This window comes from Chinchilla lanigera, unplaced genomic scaffold, assembly GCF_000276665.1.
Source record: "Chinchilla lanigera isolate Chin_1 unplaced genomic scaffold, ChiLan1.0 scaffold00037, whole genome shotgun sequence".
In the NCBI taxonomy this organism is placed as follows: Eukaryota; Metazoa; Chordata; class Mammalia; order Rodentia; family Chinchillidae; genus Chinchilla; species Chinchilla lanigera.
This window is the reverse complement of record NW_004955438.1, coordinates 17911811-17933197: the sequence shown is the minus strand read 5'-3', so window position 1 is coordinate 17933197 and position 21387 is coordinate 17911811. Positions and strand designations below refer to the sequence as shown.

At 54.4% G+C, this 21387-nt stretch overlaps 1 protein-coding gene and 1 long non-coding RNA gene across 2 annotated transcripts; one reads left to right on the top strand and one right to left on the bottom strand.

Annotated features, from left to right (window-relative positions):
* Positions 1 to 4092: 4092 nt before the first annotated feature.
* On the bottom strand, positions 4093 to 12998 carry LOC102021597 (alpha-1-antiproteinase S-like). Its single transcript, XM_005390393.2, has 5 exons — positions 12892 to 12998; positions 8006 to 8640; positions 6555 to 6825; positions 5183 to 5330; positions 4093 to 4363 (listed from the first exon to the last, which is right to left on the bottom strand). The coding sequence occupies exons 2-5, from the start codon at positions 8634 to 8636 to the stop codon at positions 4172 to 4174; spliced, it is 1242 nt and encodes a 413-aa protein (XP_005390450.1). The 5' UTR covers positions 8637 to 8640; positions 12892 to 12998; the 3' UTR covers positions 4093 to 4171.
* A 92-nt stretch (positions 12999 to 13090) lies between these two features.
* On the top strand, positions 13091 to 20558 carry LOC102021918. Its single transcript, XR_261946.2, has 5 exons — positions 13091 to 13175; positions 14028 to 14090; positions 15007 to 15184; positions 15439 to 15527; positions 20273 to 20558. It is a non-coding gene; the product is annotated as an uncharacterized LOC102021918 (long non-coding RNA).
* The last annotated feature ends 829 nt before the right edge of the window (positions 20559 to 21387 follow it).

Genomic DNA, 21387 nt, shown 5'->3' with positions numbered 1-21387 from the left:
GGGTGACTGTTATAAATAATCTTATAAAATATATGCCTGTATTATATTGTTCCCCTTACAAAATAAGCCCCAAACCATAACAGTACTTAATCCAAGCAGTTACTGGCCTACAAAATCTTGTGAGCCTGGAGAGACTAAGCCGATTTCTGTAAATGAGAATTTGTGGACTGTAATGGGTGAGCATCCACTCCAGGGCCCTGGTGATTTTACTTAGCACTTAGGTCGATTTGGCTGTGATATAAAAAAAAAAACTTCCCAAGCCCTTCCAAACGCTCCCCCTCCTCCTCCTGTCCTGAAAAGCAATTGAAACCCACACTAGGCATGGAATACAATCTCTCACAGTCTCAGTACAATTACCCTTGTTCAACCTGTGTACTTATTGCCACTGCCAATATATAGGTATAAAGGAAGCTTTCTATTTATTCTCCACTAAGAGACATTATCTCCTTTTCTATTCCACTTTCCTGAGGGAAAGAAAGGGTAGTCATTTACTTACGCAGACAGAAACTGGAAGCCGGCACAGACTCGGCTGGGTTTGGGATGGTGAGAGGTCTCTTCTTGGCTTTCTGTTCTGGTCGCTCTGTGCACACGCAGTGACCTTAAATAAAACCACCTCCGCTCCGGGAGGTCATGGGGCTGCCCAGACGCGAGTCTTTCAAGACAGAGGAGGCCAGTGGTGTTGGGAGGAACAGAGGCCCTCCTCTCCCTTCGTGATGTGAGGGCAGGCAGAGGTTACTCAGCGCCTCTCTGCTGTGTAACCGCTGGGAGGCCTGCAGTGCTGCCTCGCAGCAGGCCTGTAATTGGCAAGCAGGCTCTGAGACCGTGTTTTGGCTTCCTGACTCCTGGGCACGCACGCAGCCTCAGCCTGCACTGAGCGGTGACTTCCCCACTCACAGTTGGCCCCCGAAGGCTGTGGATTCGGGGGGAGCTTGTGTGGAGCTAAACTTCACATCTACTCATGTATGCTGGTCATGCAAGGTGCACAGCCAAGAACCCAAGCGTGAGGACTCCGCGGTGCAAACCGCGAGCTCAGAACAAGTTTGACTCACACAGCGCTCGGTGCTGGGCGGGGTCGGATGTAGGCCCCGGCAGCTCTGAGTCTGAGTTCCATGAAAGTTGGCCTCTCCATGCTGAGCCGCTCTGGCCCTCACGTTTCACACTGAGCAAGCCCTGGCTTTCCTTGGGAGTCAGGCAGCAGATCTCACAAGCAAAGCCATGGAAGTTACTGCTCTATCGATTCCAAAACACAGCTGTGTCCAGAGCTCCGCACTGTGCGGGGAAGCAGCCAGGCCAGGATTCCAGGCTGCCGTTCTGGCTCCTGGAGAGGCAGCCGCCGGACGTCTGGAACACAGGGCTCCCTCTCTCTTCAGAGTCGGGCTTTTCTTTACATTTCTGCCTCCTGTGACTGACGCCTCAGTGGAACTAACTGCACTTCCAATTTTCCAGCAGTTTTCTCCCTTTGCTAGAGATCTAAAATTTGTGGAAGAGATGAAGGAAGAGAGGGAGGAGGAGGAAAGGACTAGGAGGGGAGAAGGAGGATCGTGGCGGAGCAGGCGGGGGGAGGGGAGGAGGAGGCCATGAGGAAGGAGGAGGAGAGGGACAGGCGCCCTAGAGCAGCAGCGGCGCCCAGCGACCTCCTCTGCAGGTTCCTGAAGCAGAAGCGCCTGCCTGAAGGTCCCCTAGGCCCGCCCGGGCCCCGCTAGGAAGACCAACTAGCGAAGGAGTTCGTCTCAGCACCTCCCGTCCCGCCTGCTCTCCCTGGCCAAGCCCAGACGCTCTGCCATCAACAAAGCCATCGGGTCCCCTCCTGGCTTCTCCACCGTGGGCTTGGCCCAAGGTTTCTCCTATCCCCGAAAATCCTGAGGACTAGAGCCCCAAGCTGTCTCTGTATTTCTGAGCGGCGCCCACAGGCCCAGTGGCTGCGGTTTGAGAACTAGAGCACCCCTAAACCCCACTTCTGGCGCAGAGCCAGTGCTGCGTATCCGTTTACAGTTATGCGCGGAGTTCTGGAAAACCGCCAGACGCTGGGGAGACACGCATGCGCACTCCCACTGTGGCGCGTGCGCTGATGGTGAGGTCCCCCATGGCTCCCCAAACACGCGCTCTGAGAAGTCTTGAAGAAGCCCAAGACGTGCCTCATCAAGAAGAAGCTTCTGGTTGGGGACCTGGCTCCTGCTCTGACCGATGATGGGCCCCTCAGCAGCCCTTGGCCTGTGCATGATAGAAGCACTGCCACTGTCGCTCCTGGCTGGACTGCAAGACTAATCAGGAGATGGGCTCGACCAGGTTCCCCGGGAGCTCAGCCTCATGCCCATCACTGGGGACATGCCCTCCATCACCACAGGCTTCCTGGGCTCAGTGAAGGCCAAGCGCCCCCTGCAGGAGAACTGCCTCCTCCCATCGGAGGTCAGAGGTCCACGCCAAGACATGCCTAAAGCGTAAACTGCGATGCAAGCCAAATCCCTCCTTGAGAAGATGGCCTACTCCTGTAAGCAGCGGGTGACAGAGTCCTTAGAGTCCAGGCAGTGCCGCAAACACCCACGCCGGTCCAAGCATGGCTCCTGAGGCGAGGCAGGAAGTGGGATTGACAGCTTCTGCTTTTGCAGCCTAAATAATTTGGGCCTAAAGGCTCAACAGCACCTCCTGTGCCGGCAGCTATTCAGGCCTGCTGTGTGGCCTTGCTTTGAGGACTACACAGCTCTGGTTAGCCATGCACGGGTGCCTCTGAATGCTGGAGAGCTGTGTCACAGCTGCCCAAAGGGACACCATGCACTGAGTGGGCCAAGTGCTGGCCCAGGAGCGGTCCGTACCAGAGCTCCACCCAAAGCAGCAGGTCTTCGCCACCAGCAAGTTCCTTAGCACCTGCCAGCTGAGACTGAGACAGGCAGCCTGGCCTGTGGCTGGGACTCTGAGTCCTGTCCTTGACTGTCTACAAGGCTGAGGGACTCTGAGGGGGTGAGCAGCCTCTGGCAGGCAGCCGGCTGAGCACTGTGAAGCTGAGGACACCAGGGGCAGAATATCAGCAATTGCAGGGCCTCGAGCTGGGCCCACCAGACACCTCTGTGGCCTGAGCGAACAAAGAGGCCAGTGACCTGCCACAGAAGCTGGAAGAGGTGCAGCAACCCCACCTCCCACCGTCCCCTCATTGGTGCCCCAGCCAACATGGATGTCCCTTGGTCTGAAACAGGTGCACCCTCGAGGGTGGGTTCTGAGGAATCCCAGCTCCCTCCCCCATGCAGGAAGAGTGGGGGCAGCGCTTCCAGCAGCACGTCCTGGAGATGGATTTCTCTGTGGTCTGGCCATCCCCAGGCCAGGCAGGCACAGACAGAATGGGCAGAGCGCCCTAAGGCAAAAGCCTTCCAGATTTCCCCTCATGCCACCTGTATGTGCTGCTTCTCCTCTGTTCTCTTCCCTCCTTTCCCTTTCCAAAGGAGCAAGCCAAAAGCGCACACCAGCCTCAGGGGCGCCAGGTGCCAGCTAGTCACACTTTCTCCAGCCAGAGCGCTCTGGGGCTGCAAGGTGTCTTCCTTCAGTCCACTCCCCGACCCCGGCCTCCTAGAGGTTTGGACCAGACTTGGTGAAGTGACCAGGTGGGGTGGAAAAAAAAAGAACAAGAGAACAGAACAGAAGAGGAAATGGGACTGGTAGGGCACATCACTGTCCCCCACGTGTGGAAATGCAGCTGCTCAATGCCTGGTGGAGAGCTGGCAGCTCTGGGAGCCACGGGAGGGCGGCCGAGTGGGCGTGACCAGGCCTGCAGGGGGCGCTGCAGTGTTGACAGTGAGGGTTGTGCATGGTGGGGGTGGATTCTCTCAGGGACATGGAGGACACTTGCTGGATCCTGGGGCCTCAGGCTGGCATCTGAGCCACACAGCCCCTCCTGAATCCCGGGCAGGACTGGAGATTTTGGGAGCAGAGGGGCCGAGGGCCTGTGGGATGAGGTCTCAGCCACAGTCGCCCTTCCCAGCACAGGCCACACAGCACAGGACCTCACACCTATGGGTGCAGGGACACCAAGACATGCTGTGACCTGGTCCTCTCATAGCCTCAGAGTGCAAAGGAGACTCAGACACAGGGAAAGGGGCCGGCAGGTCACACGAAGGCGTTAATGTTGTTTAATGTCACCAGGGAGGGGACTTGGGCTGATTGGGGAACCGAAGCCTGATGGCAGTTACTTCTGTGTGGGATCCATCACTTTGCCCAAGAAGAGGGGACTGTCGGTGGAGTGGCTGACGATGACAACGACGAAGGGACGGTTGAAGTTCACTTCAGGGGGCATAGACATGGGTATCGCCTCCAGCACTGTGGCCCCCGCAGCCTCTGTTCCCTTCTCGTCTATGGTCAGCATTGCCTTATGCATGGCCTGGAAGGGAGAGGCAGAGGCCGGCGCTGAGGCTGGGCCGTCCCCACCCAGGCTGGAGCAAGGCCCAGGTGGGAGCCTCTTCTCGGTATGGCCTCACAAGAGCCCTTCTCCTCCTGACGGTCCTGCCCTGTCTGCCGTCCCTTCCCTGCACGACCACAGGAAGCCTTGGCCCCTGTCTTGGTCTTTGCTTAACCTGGCTCACTGTCTTCTCAGCTCCCATCTTGAGTACAGCCACCTGTCACATCCTCGGTACAGCCCTCATATGCAGAAGGAGAAGGTCACATGGAGGCCGTGCCTCTGCTCATATGTCTCCTTTCCAGTGTGTGCTGGAGAGCCCCGGGGACAGGGACTCTGCTGGTGCACAGCCCACACTGACCTGGCCTGCTCCTGGTCACCCTTGATTTCCCTGAACCACTAGCACCTTTGGCTGAGCTCATTCACACCTGAGACCTTGGAGTTACCAGTAGCTCTCGATCTCACACATGGAAGATTCCAGAACACTGCAGTGACTGAGGCTAAGCCTCTTTACCTGAATGTGGGTTAATTGAGGCCTAAGAACCTGAAGGTCCTAAGAGAAGATGAGACTGAGGTCAGGGAGGCACCTGAACAGAGGTCCCTACCAATCCGGAGCATGAGAAGCCGCCTCCCCAGCTCTGTTTTCTTACCCTGTTTTGTCCCAGTGAATCCTGTGTTTCCCGTGGAGCAGCTGGACCCGGTATGTGTCCCTGCTCCCCTTCCTCATCCTCTTGCTGACTTGTGTCTTACATCCCATTCTGCCCTCTAGATACCTAGGACATCACCTTCATCATGTGACCTCACCTTGGAGAGCTTCAGGGGAGCGTCCTCCGTGATCCCCGAGAGATCAGCAGCATTGCTGAAGACATTGGTGATGCCTAAGTTGCCCAGGACAGTCTTCAGGTTGTAGGTTCCAGAAATGGACAGCTTGGGGAGATGCACATTGGCAGACCTGGCATGAGAGAGGAAAAATGAAGGAGATTCCCAGCGTTTCTCATGTTCTGCTGAGACCACCCGGTGTGACAGTGTTTCCTTTCTCTTATGTCCCCCATGAGTGTCCTGTCCTACATAGCAGGATGGGATGCTGGCTTGATTTGTTGGAGTTTCATCCTTCTCTGTCCCAGGGACAGAGAATATTAATATCACAGGTACCATGGGTCCTGGCAGCCTCTGAGATGCCACTTCCTTTGTGAAGTCCTCAGGGCAGTTGTAGGCTGTCCTCCTGGAAGCAGGTGTCATCCTGCCCTGCTAGGTTTGGCCAGCCCTCTCCCCCAGCCAGGGACTTTCTGTGGCCTGACTCCCAGGGGAGCATGGGTCACTGTGGCAGGGACTGAATGACACTTGCTCAGAGCAGAGGGACCTCATGGGGCTGAAGGCCCACCTGTGGTCTCTATCAGGGCAAAGCCGAGGCCCCCTGGGTATGCATTGAGGGAGCAGATGGCCCCGGGCTGGCAACCAGTTCTAGGAGCAGCCTGGACTTCTGATCTCAGCCTGCATGCAGGTACCTTGAGAAGGTTAGGATGACACCATAGCGACACTTCACAGTTCGCTCTTACTGTACTCGGGTACATTTCCATGCGTGTTTGCAGTGAACTCCAAGCAAAGGTGCCGCAGAGCGCTGGCTCAGTTATGAGGCACCAACCTGCACCCATCTGGGTCGCTCTGGGGAACTATCAGCTCTGGGGACCCAGTAACCACCTTGACAAGTGGCAGAGAAGAGGAGCATTCTGCACAATGCCCTGGACTGTCCTGTGCTGGCCTTACCCATCGGGGCCTGCCCCCTTTCCACCCAAGGACAGCCCAGCCTGGATGCCGCACTCAGCCGCCACCTGTGCCTGGTGCTTCTGAGTTCTGCCATGACTCATGCTGCTGTTGTCCCTGCCCCAGGCCCTGGGTGTTGGGAAGACACTCTGCCCATTCTGGGGGAGGAAATCCACCCACCATCCCCAGCAGGACCTGTGCTTCCTCCCTCTTCCCATCGTTCTTTTCAGAGCTTGGCTGGTGCTACTGGAACTAAGCGCTGCCCTTTTGTCTTTTGAAAACCCAGGGTCATTTCTGGGAGCTGAGGCCCAAAAGATGTGACCCACTGTCCCCCGCTATTTGTCAGTGTGGCGGGGTTGGTTCTGAGTTAGCCCAGAGGTGGCGCACTCTGTCTGCTCTCTGGCGGGGGACTCACGTTTTCTCTGTCTTGCCCAGGAACTTGCAGATGAGTTCCTTGGTGAGCGTTTTCTCCAGGTGCTGCATTTTCCCCTCATCTGGCAGGAAAAAGAGGGCGGTGACATTGCCCTGGTAGTCCATGAGCAGCACCCAGCTTTGGATCGTGCTGCAGTGAAACACTCTGAACATGCCCAGGCGGTTCATCATGGGCACCTTCACGGTGGTTTCCCCATTCACGTGGAAGTCCTCTTCCGTGGTGTGCTCAGGCTCGAAGGGTTTCTCCCATTTGCCTGGAGAGAGGGGACAGAAACAGCATCCTGGTTTGGGTCTAAGGTCTAGGTGAGTGTGATGGAGTGAAGGAGTCTGGCCGGCCATGGCCGCATCCTCTGCTCTGAGCCTCAGCTTCATCAAGTGCAAAAGGGGCTGCAATTGGCTTTGCAGGCCACTGACAGGGCAGAGAGAGGGCAATTCCAGACCAGGGAAGACCTGGAGCAAGCATTTGTATTTGGATTATATATTTAGGGTTGGCTTGGAAATTACAGGTAAAAATTTGGGGTACCAGTCATATTTTGGTGGCTCCTCATCTGGGGCTCTATAGTACACAATCAGGACTTTCTGGGTTCCACTCTACTCCTTACCCTGAACCCATATGTGCAGTACGGAGGCCCGGGCCACCTCCCCTCTGCTGTCTTAGTGTGTCTCAGCCTCCAGGCTGTCAGCGTGGGCAGGCGACTCTGGGACCCCTGAGTCCACCTTTCTCATTGGAAAGGAAGAGGCAAAGAGACCAGAGAGGGGACAGGAATTGCCCCAAGTTACAGCAGATCTGAGACCTCAGTTATGCTGACTGCGGCCTGGGTGTTCTGCACCGCCAGACTCTGCCCAGGGATGGGGGAGGTAGGGAGAGGACAGCAGGCTTGGCCTGGACCCCACTTCCTTCCCCCAGGCTATTTCCCTGGGCTGTGGACAATGCCTTAGAACCTGGGGCCCCTGGGGTCCTGGCCCTCCCATTGCTCAGAAGCAAGAGGGCAGGCTGAGGACTGAGGTTAGTAGGTCAGCTATGCATGCTACCTCCAAGCCCTTGTGTTACGTAACTTGGTTTCTCCTTTCAAAACCTGATCACAGTGGTATTGTTCTGTCCAAGAAAAGACAGGACAGTTCCACTTCAAAGAGGCAGAATGGCTCGTCCAGCGTCAAGACTAATGAGTGGTGGTGATTGGATTTAAACCAAGTTCTTTTTGTGGTAATGGGGATTAAACCCAAGGTGTTCCTGGTGAGTTATATCTCCAGCCTTTATTAGTTCAATTTTATTTTATTTTGAAACAGGGTCTCACGTTGCCCAGGCTGGGCTCATACTTGCAATCCTCCTGCTTCAACCTCCCAAAGTGCTGGGATTACATCCCTTGTAAGGATCTCCAGGGAGCACTGGGATGATAAAGGCTAGCTCAGTTTAGGCTGCTTGTGCAAACTTACCTCTAAAGAAAATGTAATTCACCAGGGCAAGAAGTGTGTCTTTGTCCAGGTCTTTCACCAAATCCACAATTTTCCCTTGGGTTCCCTTCTCCACATAGGCATTGATCTGTTTTTCTGCCTCTTCGGGGTTGCTGAAGTTGGTGAGGAAGGCTTCTGCATGGTAAAGTTTCTTGATGTCCTCCGAGAACTTCTCTGCGAGCTTCAGGTTCAAGCTGACAAAGAGGCCATTGCCGGTGGTCAACTGGTGCTTGCTGTTGGGCCTGTTGAGGATGTGGAGAAGGTTCTGGAAGCCGTTGTGGATGTCAGCCTCAGATGTCTCCGTGAGGTTGAACTCCAGGCCCTGCAGGATCTGGGTGTGAGTGTCCCCCTTGGCTCCCAGGGAGAGCATGGCCAAGGCTGAGGCCACGCTCACGGGGGAGAAGAAGATGTTGCTGGTGTTGGACTGCTGAGCCAGCACCCGGTACATGCTATAGGCAAACTCAGCCAGACTTGGGGCGATCTTGTGGCAGGCAAGGTGCTCCTGCTCATGGTCAGGTAAGTCTGTCACCTGAGCATCCTCAGCCAGGCAGCCAAAGAACAGGCACCACAGGCCTGCCAGGAGCAGGAGGCCCCGAGAGATAGAGGATGGCATTGTCCTGCAAGACAGAGAAAGGGGACACAGCCCTGTGTCAGGACCCACGACAACTCCCACTGGCCACCGATTAACGCCACACAACACGGCAGCCATGGTTTACTTACCATCTACCACATGCCCAGCCTGTGCCAAGCACTTCCCTACACTACCCTCATTTAAAAATCAGAAAAACAGCCAAAGGTTCACAATGCTATCTTTCTGCTAAGCGTTATCCTTAAAGTACTCCACCTAACACTCCTGTGGGAGAAATGTTACTACCCTGCATTCACCCCAGGGAAGCCAAAGCCCAGAGAGGTTAAGGCTCACGTCTCAGTTCAGCAAGTCAGTGTCAGAGTCAGAGTCACACACAGCCAGTCTGAGTACTGAGCCCATGCCCTCGACAGCTCTGCTTTCATTTACCATGACCTTGAGGGAAAGGTGGCATCATCTTCACTACACACACACAAAAAGAAACTGAGGCACTGGAGAAGGGATGGACTTAGCACAATTGTCAGGGCAATTTGGCAAGATCAGGGTCAAGAATTGCTTTGAACCAGGATAGTCCCTAGAAGCACCCACCCAACTCTGTTGTTTAACAGCTGGGAGTCACGGCAGCCGGGGAAGCAGGAAGGGACCAGGCTGAGGCCCATGGGGAGCTGTGTAATACAGTCCCAGGCGTCTGCTCCCCACTGCCCACAAGGGCCCTTGAATATGGAGGCTTTCTCTGAGGGCAGGGCTGTGGTGTTCTGCTGTGATCCAGCTTGAGGCTGGGCTGGGACCCCTGCCATGAGCTTCTTAACATCTTGTCTCCTCTCGTGGCCCGGTTCTGGGGCAGGTGGAGGGGCTTGTTGCTCCTTTAAAATGGGGGCCAATGTGGGAAGATGGGAGGTGGAAACTATTTCATATCTTCAGACAGCTGTGAGTTCCAGTCCAGGCTGCCGCTCACCAGCTCTGTGAGCTAGCACAAGTCATTGAAAAGTTTTTGTCCTCATTGTGCCATATCTGTAAAGTGGGGTTGTGGGAGGCTTCTGTGAAATAGATATAGACATGGAAGGGCCCTGGGGTGCTGTTTGGAGGAAAGTCACTGCAGGCGTCACACACTCCAAACCTTCAGGTGACAGGTGGGTATGAGCTGTGCATTCCTTGGCTGGGGAGGTAACAGAATGGCAAAGCCTGTGGCTGAACCCAAGGGGCAGCCTCTGTCTGGAGACATTCCCAGACATCAGCACCATCGGCAGGCAAGCTCTGCCCTGAAAAGCTGCCTCCACTTCACATCTGTCTAGGCCATGAACCACTGACCTGTAGTGCCCTGGGGCCAACAACCTGCTTTCTTTACAGATGGGGAATCTGAGGTCCAAGTTGCAAAGAATGTGCCTGAAGTTACACACACTTAGCTGTTAGTCCCTTAACTAAAGCTGCCATCTTAATAGAACACAGAAACAAAGTTGTCCTTGAATTGGGAATTTGAAAACTTGAGGGAGAAATGCTGGGCAGAGAAGGCACTGACTTTCGCGTGGACCCTCGACCTTTTGGGAGTTCCGTTCACGTGAGACAAAAGAAAGAATCACAAGACTGGTCTCTTTCTACCATCCCTTTGCCCCCCTGGGCTTTACATCTCTAAAGAAGAGGGGCCTGCATGTTACATAACAGTGTTTATATTTTTCTTACACTAGCCAGTGTGTAGAGCTGAGAACAGAGCAGTTCTGTGTATTTCTATCACCTTAGATTTCTGCCTTTCTCTCCTTCTGGAGTTGGGTGCACCCTATGGAAATTCCCCATCTTTGCAGGGATGGGGGGAGTTGGGTCACGCCAGGGTGGGCACATGAACCATGCTGAGTGGCCTCTGGGCCAGAGGCTGTGGGCCTCGCCACTGCTACCTACTGGCTTTGATCGGCATCAGAGCATGGAGACCGTGGAAGTCGATGTCACCCAGAACAGTACAGAGCTACCTGCCCACAGAGCTCGTCTACTCCGTGTACATCCAGGCCACAAACCGCTGGCCTGCAGCCCCCTAAGTGCAGCCTACTGGAGCGGGCCTGGCTTTTCCTACCACTTGGATCACAAAGTGAGGCAGCCGTGGCCTCGGGGCTCAGGCTCCGTGAACGTCAGAACTGGGCCCAACCTTGATCCTCAGCATCCTCTTAGGCTCATTTTTCCCTTCAGTCTGTTCCTTCAAACACTGGTAGCCTAGGATCCTGGTCTCTTCCCAAGGTGACCCCCTAAACCCCTAAACTTAGAGCTGGAGAGGAGAGAGTGGTTGTGAAGCTCCCACAGGTACAGACATAGAGGCCAAGTTTCCAGCTGACAGACCGAGGGTGGTACAGAGACATGGTCTGGAACCCAGGGCAGGCGGGAGCAGCCTTTGTGAGGGGGCAGGTACGGAAGTGTGCCACCCTGGGTCTCATCTCCCACCACTTCCATCCAGGAGCATAAAATGAGTGGCCAAGAACACTCCTTCTGGGGAGGGGACCCTGGCGTAAGGTTACAAGCTGTTGAGACCCAGCACTGAGTCAGAAAGCCAGTCCCACCACTTCCTGGCAGGTGGCCTTGGGCAAATAATTTCACCTCTTTGAGCCTCACTTCCTGGAGAAGAAGCCTTCCTATGAGCACCAGGTAGAGAAAAGCTTTGGCAGGAAGGGGTGCAGCACCAGCAGTGACCTGTGGGGGCCACCGACAGGGGTAGGAGCCGTCCTGGGGACTTGCAGATTGATTTCTTTCTGGCCAGTTGTTGCACTGCCTGAGGCCGGAGATGGGACTCTTCCTCAGCAATGACCTGCCCCAGAGTCTGGCAAATGTTACCCTCATTCTCCAAGTATTCCTGCACTGCCTGCTGCCAGAACCTATGCTAAGCAAACCTCAGCATCAGTGTGATCATCTCTGCATTTACTTAGCATCACGTGTTGCCTAAGCAGTCTCATCTAAGCGTCCCTCATCATTTATCTGGTAAGGTGGAGACTATTATTACTCCCATTTCGCAAGTGGAAAAATTAAGGTCCCAACAGGTTAAGCAACTTAATAAAAACCACAGAGCCAGCTGCCTACACAGCTAGGAGCTAACTCTTCACGCCAGAACTCGGCCGTTGACCCTTCTCTATGTTTACCCTTAGAGTAGGAAACCTCAGAGGTGGCCTGGGTAAGTGAAGAGAGGCAACATCTTTGTGGCTAAAATTAGGAGCTCTGAGGCCAAGTTGCTGAGTCCAGCTCACTGTTCCTTGTGTGACTTTGGGCAAGTTACTCAACTTCTCTGAACTTGGTTTCCTGGAGATGATAGGGTGCCTGTGTACATCTTCACAGAGTGACTTTGCAAACTAAATATGCACACGATGTCAAGCAGTGCCTGTCCAGAGCAGGCACTCAGGTAGTGCCAGTTGTTACTGACCATGCTGGGGATCTCCGCGCAAGCGGTATGGGAATCTGGCTGCCTAGGCCAGGGCACCTTCCTGGCCCCCTCTCCAAAAATCAGTGATAGAAAAGTCAACTCCTTCTACGTCTGCAGAGGTCAAGGTTGGGGGTTCCAAGGTTATCTTGTTTTGCTCAGAGTCACAGAGAATCAGAGGCGCCTCAAGGGCAGCTCGGGCCTCCTGCTCCACAGCCACAGCTGAGACCCAAGGTCTGCGTTCTGGGTGGTGTGGGGTTCAGAGTAGGATTCTGACCTCTCCATTCCCAACATCCTCCTCTATAAATGGCGATAACCATAGCAACCACCTCCAAGGGCGCTGCAAGGAGGCTCAGATATGTCAGGGAATGCACCGAGCTGAGAGACAGCCAGGTTCAGCATGATGATCACACAGGACTTCAGCTCAAAGGACCCAGACGGTGCCCTTGGTGGGGGCTTGCCGTCCCCATCCTCCAGGGAGCACAGGGAGTGCGGAGGCTACTGCTTGGGAGGAGGACCCAAGGCTGCTGCTGGAGGAGGAGGGTGGGCACATTGACGCCTCCCCTGCCCTGTGGTGGAGCCCCCTCCTCATCCTAGAGGGGAAAGGCCTGCGCCCAGGCAGCAGGGAGGTGGGGAGGCTGAGGGCAGGAAAGGCCCTGGGATCAGGGGCTGGGCACACAGAACTCTGCTCCTGTCACCCTGCGGCTGTACCTTGGTTCCCCAGGACCTCTTTCCTCCTCTCCTCCCACAGGAACGATCCTCGGGGGCTGCGTTACTATGACAACAGGAGGCTCAGCAGCATTCTCCCGCCCACCTTCCAGCCCCAGGTCCGCAGCCTGCCTGGTCATACAGAGACTGAGAGGCCCCAGCAATCCCCCGAGGGAAAGGCACACTTACGACTCAGTCCGGGGCTGGTGGTGGAGACGGAGGCTGAGGAGACGGAGCCCTGTCCTTGTCTGTATTTAAGCAGCGATGCTTAGGGGCGACAGGGAGGCTGCTAGTGAATATTAACCAAGGTGGCCTCCTCGTTATTGGAGGAGCAAACAAACAGGGCCTAAGTTCACGGCCCAGCTCTGAGCTGCTGCCCACGCTGCCCGCCACACATTCTGCCCGGCAGCCACGGCTCTTGCTCCATTACCCGACCTGACTCATCCTCCACGCCTCGGCATCCTAGCCCCAAGGTGGGTGGCTGGCCTGAGTCAGCTGGTCCCTGGGACACTACCACTTTGCTGGCCCTGCACCCTTGCTGGGGCATCCTTGGAACTGCCCCCATTAGAGCAAATCCATCATTTATTGAGCCAGCTGCCTGGAAATGTGTGGTGCTGAGGACTGTATTCTACCCTGGGAGAGTCACAGTGGGTTTACGAACCCATTTGACCGGTGGGGAATCAAGCCCCAAAGCAGGGAGTCTGCTTCTCCAAGAGGAACCACTCAGCTTTAGGTACCCAAATCCTCTGGTTTCCTGTCGAGGATTTTTTTCTGCAGGTGCAGAGAGTGGGGTTCTTTTTCCTCTACAGGAAACTGGAGCGTGACTAAGGGAGACACAGCTACGGCAGGCTGGCGCAGCATACCCCTGGGATAGGCTAGATCTAGGAGAGTAAATCTGTAAAGAAAGCTGTGCTCCCTCAGGTGAGCGCCTTCACCTCTCTGAACCCACAGGTGTGCTGTTCTACATCAGAGAGAGGGAAGTCCCCTGGCAAAGTGCCAGGCACACAGAAGCTTCTGGTTCTGGCTCGGTCCAGCCCTCCACCCTGCTGCCACCCCGCTGCTCCGAGTGGCGGGAGGTTCCCCTTCTAGCCACCTGAGTTCTCCTTGGGAACACGGCCCCACCCTGGGGCTGACACAAACTGTGGGGGCACTGCTGTGGCCAGTTGAGTGGTGGGGTTGCAGGGTTGGCTAGTAGGGCCCCCCATTTCAATCCTCAGTCAGACCCCGACCCCCCTGTGCACCCCGTGCTAGCTGAGTACCCAGGGTGCACCAGGGCTCTGTGTGGAATGACTGACGATGCAGTTTGGCTTTCTGTCCTTCACCAGTGCCTGCTGGCCTTCCACCCTGGAGCTCTGTGGACGAGGGACCCACGGGAAGCCAGCACGCAGGTGCAGCCCGGGAGCGCTTTCACTTCCTGTGAGGCTGCAGGCTCAGCTTCCCCGTCTGTGCCGTGGGGACCGTGACAGTCCTTGCCTCGTCTGGCTGCTGCAGGATGCAATGCAGCAGTAGCAGAGCCTGGGGCCCCGTGCGCCCCACTAGCTCCGGTGATGCGCCCCACGTCAGTGGGTCTCCCTGGGGTCACTCAGGTGGGCTTGGGGGTGGCCCTGGGAGCAGGCGCATCTGCTTCCCTGCTGGCATTGCCTCCTTCAGTACTCTCAGTGACCCCTACAGAAAGTGGGAAGCTGCTCATGCTCCCCTTCCTTGCTCCCCGCCTACTCCCTCCCCCGTCGCCTGGCTTCAGGGGCCTGGTCTGCGCCCTGGAGCTGCATGGATCCCCCCGCCCTCCAGGGACTGGCTGGTTTACATCCACTCCCAGCTTGGAGAGCAAGACTGTGGTCGCAGGGAGGCTGGCCCTTTGTACCCTGGGCAGGTTTTGCCCTCTCTGGGCTTCTGTTTCTCCATCTGTACAATGGAGCTGTGGGGACCAGCTGTCTGTCCTGTCTGCCCCACAGAGTGGACAGCAGCAGGTGCCCCATCTTCCCTGCTCTGCCAAACTCATCCTCTTCTGGTGGTTGGCCACAGCCCCTCTGCCCAGGATTCCTGGTGGCCCTGGGAGCAGGTGCATCTTCGGCCAGCTCCTCGGCTAGCTCACGTTTGCAGCACGGTGGCCAGTCGTGTACTTCAAGCTCCCAAGGTGTGTGGCTTGGTCTAGAGGAAGGGAACTCTGGCTGGCAATGGTACCAGGTCCAGGAGGGGCAAAGGCTGGGGCAGGAAGGGACCTTACCTTTTGCTGGGCGGGTACCAGGCTGGCCCTTCCTGGTCCGGGCAGTCCTGGGCGTCACCTGCTGTACCTGCTCTGTCCAGGCTCTGTGACCCAGGCCATCACCCACACCAAACCTGAAGAGGAACCATTCCCTAACCCTCAGCAGAGGCTCAGTCGCACTTGCTCCAGACGACTGCGATTGACAGCCTCTCCCTCCTGGCTTGGAGCCCAACGGGCACCAAGGAGAGTAAATCTGTAAAGAAAGCTGTGCTCCCTCAGGTGAGCGCCTTCACCTCTCTGAACCTTGGCAGGTTTCCCGGGCCAGGTGCAGAGGGAGGAGGACAGAACTACCCTAAATTGCCAAGTGGAGCCCCTGAGGCTATAGACGGTCCATATGCATGGGGTGGCGTGTGTCACAGGCCTGGTGGGTATCCCAGGGGGCACCTGGACAATCGGAGGGGAATGAGGAGTGGCCCAGAGTGGGGACAGCTGGGACAAGCAAGAGGCTCAGACTTGGGGCCTTGCGCTTTCAGGTCAAGGGCTCCATGCTCAACTCTTCATGGAGCAGGAAACCCACCATGGGAAGAAGCGCTGGGATACAAACAAGGACAGAATCTCCAGGGTAGGGTGAGACTGGGCTGCTCTCCAGAATACTGACCCACAGTTCTCAGGACACAGCAGGGAAAGCCTAGTCCACTGGTGTCTCTGGAACTGTCCATCGCATCATCTGTTGAGTCCCTGGGAGTAGATGCATCCCGAGGAGATCCTGTGGGTATCTGGGGCTCAAGAGAGGAGCCCCGTGGTGTGGCCTGGAGGGCAGCTGAGCACTGAGACCAGGAGTCTGCAGCAGGGTGGGGACACGGTTTCGAGCGGTCCTGAGCTGGCAGATCCAGGATGGAGAGAACGACAGCAACCTCAGGGCAGCTGACGCTCGCAGACTCCTGGGAGAGTGCGGGTGTCCATGCTCCTGCCCAGACTCCAGGTCCCTGTGGAGGGCAGTGTGAATCTGGGCTCAAGCCTCACCTGGACCACTCCTTCTGTGACACTTTAAGCCGCTTAACTGCCCTATGCCTCAGTTTCCTCACCTGTGAAGTCGGGCTGAGAATAGTCACTTGCACCAATGCAGGGAAAAGCACATGAGGTGACGGCACAAAGCACTCCTGGCACACAGTGGCCCTGTCCACCAGACCATGCATGACTTGTAGGGATGTGTCCTGGGCGTGGAGAAGCCTGCTGCATGGCGCCCCGGGCCTGGGGGGCAGCCCTGTGCCCTGGGGGCTCCTCAGACCCAAGCTGCCATTTACCCTAAGGGCTATGGCTCCACCCCTCCGGGGCTTGTGCTCCTGCCGCTTCCCGAAGGCCAGGGCCGGTGTCTTAGCATCTTTCTGAGCACTGTGATAGGCAGCTTGGATTCAAGGGAGGGGTTCCCTAAGCCTCAGTGAGACAGAGCGTGTCCTCTCCTCACATACCGCTGCTGTGAGGTTTGAACGAGGCGCAGGTGCAGGGTTAGCACAGAGTCCACTGTGTCAGCAGCATGGCCCCCACTCCCGTCTTCCCTGAGCTCATTTAACCTCCGGTGTTCTGGGTTTTGTCTTCTGGGAGAGGAGCTGAGTTGGCCCCTTGCTTCTCCTCCTGCTGGCATCTTACAAACTGACCAACTTGCAACATCTTGCGGACTCTCCTGCGCATACCCCACAGGGCCACTTCCTCTGTGGGAACCATTTCTGCTTTGTCTGGAGCTTTGGCTGCTCCCAGCTTCCTGTGCTCACTCTCATCCTTGCTCAGAATGCAGGAAGCAAGGTGAATCCCACCTGGTGACTGACAGTGTCGGTGACAGCAGGAACCAAAGACACATCCCTAGCTTCACCACCTTGTTAAAAATAGCGAAACTGGGGCTGGGGATTTAGCTCAGCGGCAAAAGCGCCTGCCTGGCAAGCGCAAGGTTGTGAGTTCGGTTCCCGGTACCGGAGAAAAACCAAAAAAAAAAAAAAAAAAATAGCGAAACTACGGATTGATTACAACTAACCTTTTTGACATTTTAACTTTACTCTTAGACTCTGAGCTATGCTGGCCATTAAGGACTTGCAGCTTTTAAGAGACTCAGCCTGTCTTATTTAACCATAGTCACTATTTCCTTTTTGATGGTGAAACTGTCAGCTTTTGCCAAGAGGGGCCCCATGATATGATCTCTTCTCTCCATGCAGCAATCCCCCGGATGTTTCGGGAAGCTCATATCTCTAGGACATTATGTCCAGGCCCCGCTTCATTTTCTCCTGTCCTGTGATGGCATTGGTGCCTTCCCCTGGGAAAAGGCAGGCTGGGCGTGCAGGATCCGCCCAGGCGTGGGCCTTTTGGGGCTTGTTATTCCAAATTGAGAGCCCCTTGTGGGTGGCTCAGACAACAGACAACCATGGCCCTTAGCACTTGCCCAACTCAGACTTTGGCTCGAACTATTTTCACCGACTCTGTTGACTTTTTCATATTGACTTTGAGTGTTTCTGTTTGCTCAGTTTTACTCAGTGTCTCCAGGCTGTCACTTTCCACTACGAATCCCGGAAGACACAGGGTATTGCCTCTGGCATTGCGCACTTTCTATCTGCCAGGCTGTGTTTCAAACACTGTAAGTGCATTAACTCACAGCCCACACACAATGCTGCCATTCTTATCACCCATAAGCCACAAAATCATGGATCAGATTAAAGTAAACTAGACGTTGTTTAACTCAGGCGCGGAATAGATGTGCAAAGAGGGAAACTACAAGCTCAGCGTAGAAGCCCTGTGGATTCTCCCCGAAGTTCCCACTTAGTACCAAGGCTTTTCCATGAAAAGGATCATTCTAGGTGAACAGGACTGATCTAAATTGAGAAGCCAGAAACTGACTCAAACCAGGTGAGCTTAAATTGCATCCATTAGAGCATTCAGGTCCAGAGGCCAGTTGGCCAGCCTAGTATTTCTCAAACCTCAAAACTGTTAGATTCTGGAAAACTGTTCCTTTTGTTTCGGTTCTGGACATGATATTTTGCTCTCTCTTTGATGTTTTTGGGGGGGTTCTAGGGATCAAACCTGGTACGCTCTACTGTGAACATATTTTTTTAATTTTAAATATAAAAGAATGAAAACACAGTAACAAACAAACAGACATGAACAAAACAACACCAACACAATAAAAGCAATACAGAATTTCAGACAAGGTGATAAGAAATTAACAATGGTTGCTGGATAACATATTGTTATCTTCAAATTGGTTACTCAGTAAAACAAATACAGTCATGTAAGACTGATCAAACAATGAAATGAGCACCCTTTTGAGGAGACAGGATCTCGGTAAGCTGCCCAGGCGGGACTTGGACTTGTAATCCTCCCGCATTTGCCTGCACTAGGTACTGGGAGGCTCGGTCATTCTGCTCAGAGTTTATATTGTTACTCCTTAGATCAGGCAGAGGCACCAACACACAGTGTTGGCCCCGTACTGGCAAGGCACACCTCCCTCCCTGCCTCTCTTCCTCTGAGCCTCCTCCGTGCTTTGCACACATTCTTTTATAATGTGATCAAACCACTGAGGTGGCATCCTGAGCACCTCACATGCGTGGACTCCTCAGCCTCAGATCCAGTCCCTGAGGCCCAGGCTTCTGTGATCCCCATTCTATACCTGAGACAAGTGAGGTCCCTGAGGCCAAGCTAGCGGCTCTAGGTTACCACAGGACTATGGGGCGCGGGGGGGGGCACCCTAACCTTGCTGAGACACCATGGGGCAAGGGCTACACTGCCAGCCCTTGCATACGGGGGCTGTGTTTTCATCTCTCTGATTTTGTGCTGAGCACAAAAAGAAGTGATCCAAGGATGATTTGTGAACTGAGTTCATTGAGGTGAATGGAAATAGAGTATTTCTTTATCTTAATGTCTTTATCAAAACATGTTAAGGTGTTTTGCCAGGTTGAGAGTGCACAGACTTTTATGTAGTTTTTTTTTTTTTTTTTTTTTTGGTACTGGGAATCAAACTCAGGACCTTGCACTTGCCAGGCAGGTGCTTATGCCACTAAGCTATATCCAAGGCCCGAGAGTGTGCAGACTTTTAGAATGCTAAATGCTTGTATGGGGCATGTAACTTCTTAGATTAAAATAACAAAAAAGAATGAGGGGCAGGGGTGCACTCCTACAGTTGCAGCTATTCTGGGAGGCTCAGGCAAGAGGATTGCAAGTTTGTGGCCAGCCTGGACAATACAGTGAGGTCCTGTCTCAGATAAATAGAATAGAATAGAATAGAATAGAATAGAATAGAATAGAATAGAATAGAATAGAATAGAAAGAATAGAAAGAATAGAACAGAAGAAAACAGGAAGAATAAAGTGAAGCCAAAGCAGCTGCTTTGTTATCTGAGCTGGAAGGGAAGACAGGAGAGAGAGGGCGGCAGCCAGGATGCTATGCAGAGTGCCAAGCTAGGTCCTACCACATCCAAAGCTGCTTCCCTGATGCCGCCTCTGGGAGGTCCTGGTGGGACAAGAGAACAAGGCTGTGCTTAGAGCACGAGGTTACATCAGCACAGCCTCCCCTGCCTGCTCCACCCATGCTTCCGGGGCTCCAACTGGCTGCCTGGTCACCTTGACCTCCCTGCCCAGGCTCTGGCCAGCAGATTCCCAGAAACACCTTCTGTTTCCCTATTAGCTACGGGTGATTAGCTACAGTAACCCTGTTAGCCAATCTGTGTACATAGCTCCCTTTCCTCCACAGCTCAGCAAAGAGGCTTTTATCACCCCTACTTTGCAGGTGAGGCCCAGAGGGGCCATGTGAATGGCCCCATAAACCCTCCCTGGATCCCACTTGTCCATGCCTCTCCAGCTCCCCTTTCTGAGGTGCTGTTGTCCCTTACATTTCAGTGACTTATTTTTACTAAGGTGTCATCTCCATGCAGGAAAAGCCTAGATTCTAAACATATAATTCAAAAGTTCTTCTACATTTTGTGTGTCTCTGAAAACATCACTCTGAGCAAGACAGAGAACAAATCCAGGAAGTAAGTCCCTTGTGACATATCTACCGGCCCCACCCACAGCAAAAGTCACGTCCATTCTTACTCAATTCTCCTAGGAAGATGGAATTTGCCTTTTCTAGAACAGCATAGAAATGGGATAATAACTATGTAAATTGCTTTGTGTCCGGCTTCCTTAGCACAATAACCTTAGTACTGGGGTTCACTTCTCTGCGTGCATGGGCAGCGTGCTTAGGGTTCTGAGTAGCGAGACCACAATTAGACCCTGCATTGATGGACGTTGGGGTTGTTCCTAATGTCAGCTTTCCGAATGAAGCTCCTGAGAGGACTCACACTCGGTGTCTTTGGGTGGCTTCACCTTCAGTTCTCTTGGGTAATGACAGGACAGAGTGCCTTATGCTTTCAAGAGTTGCTCTCTCTCCTCTGAACCCTCCCCTGCTCCTGATGTCTATGAGAGCTTCGAGGAAGACAGCGGAGACGCGGCCAGAGTGACAGAGCACAAAGCCGTCATCTGGCCCTAACTGTGGGGAACCTGGATAGAGGCTTTGTGTCCTCTACCTGTGGAATGGACGTGGACATGGAGATCCTGACATCCTGCTTCCGTGCAGTGCCCACCGGGAAAGGCCTGACTCAATAAATACTAGTTCCTTTTTTCTTCCACCCTTCAAACAGAGGGACTTATTTGAAAAGCAGGCAAATAGAAATGTATAATTCAGCGAAAAGGCTGGGAAGAAAAACCAAAATTGCTTTAGGAATTTGTGAAAAATCAATGCTGTTTATTCTGGGGACCCCGTTCTCAGGGCCAGGCATTTAACGCCCTGCCTGCTTGCAGAGTGTTGGGCAAGCCAGGCAAACACCAGGGGTCAACAGTGCCTCCTGCCACCAAGGTCCCCGCAGAGCAAACAGTGAGGACGTGCACATCCTGACTTCTCTGTCCTCTCCACCCTCTCCTCCGTGGGGGTAAACGGGAGGCAGGTTGGGGCAGCTGTGTTGAGACCCCAGGCTCAACCAGAGGAAGCTGTGTGCACAGGCCAAGGAAGGAAGGGGCGCGGGTAGAACATTGCTCTCCTGTGTGGCTGGCATGCTTGGGGTCACCAATGAGGACAGGGCCACTCAGGCTGGGGAAGCAAGTTCTCTGGACCTATAGACACAGCCACACTGCCGCCCACACCCAAAGCTTTGAGGGTCTCCTTCCTTCCTTGGAGGAAGCGCCCTGGAAAAATGATGGGCCTGACGCCCCCTAGGACAGTAGGGACTGTGTCAAGACCCTGGGATTTGGGCACAGCCAAAGCCAGAAACCTCAGAGGTCAGTTTACTGCAGATAAGTTAGTTACTCAACCCCGCATGGCTTCATTGCCCTTATCTGTAAATGAGATGATGGTTCTGAGGTCTTCAGATGGTTGTTAAGATAAAAAAAATGGATCACGAACCTGACTAAGTCCATCAGTGTTGGGGCTCTTTCCTCTTCCTTTTTCCTTTTCTTTGGTTTCTTGTGTTG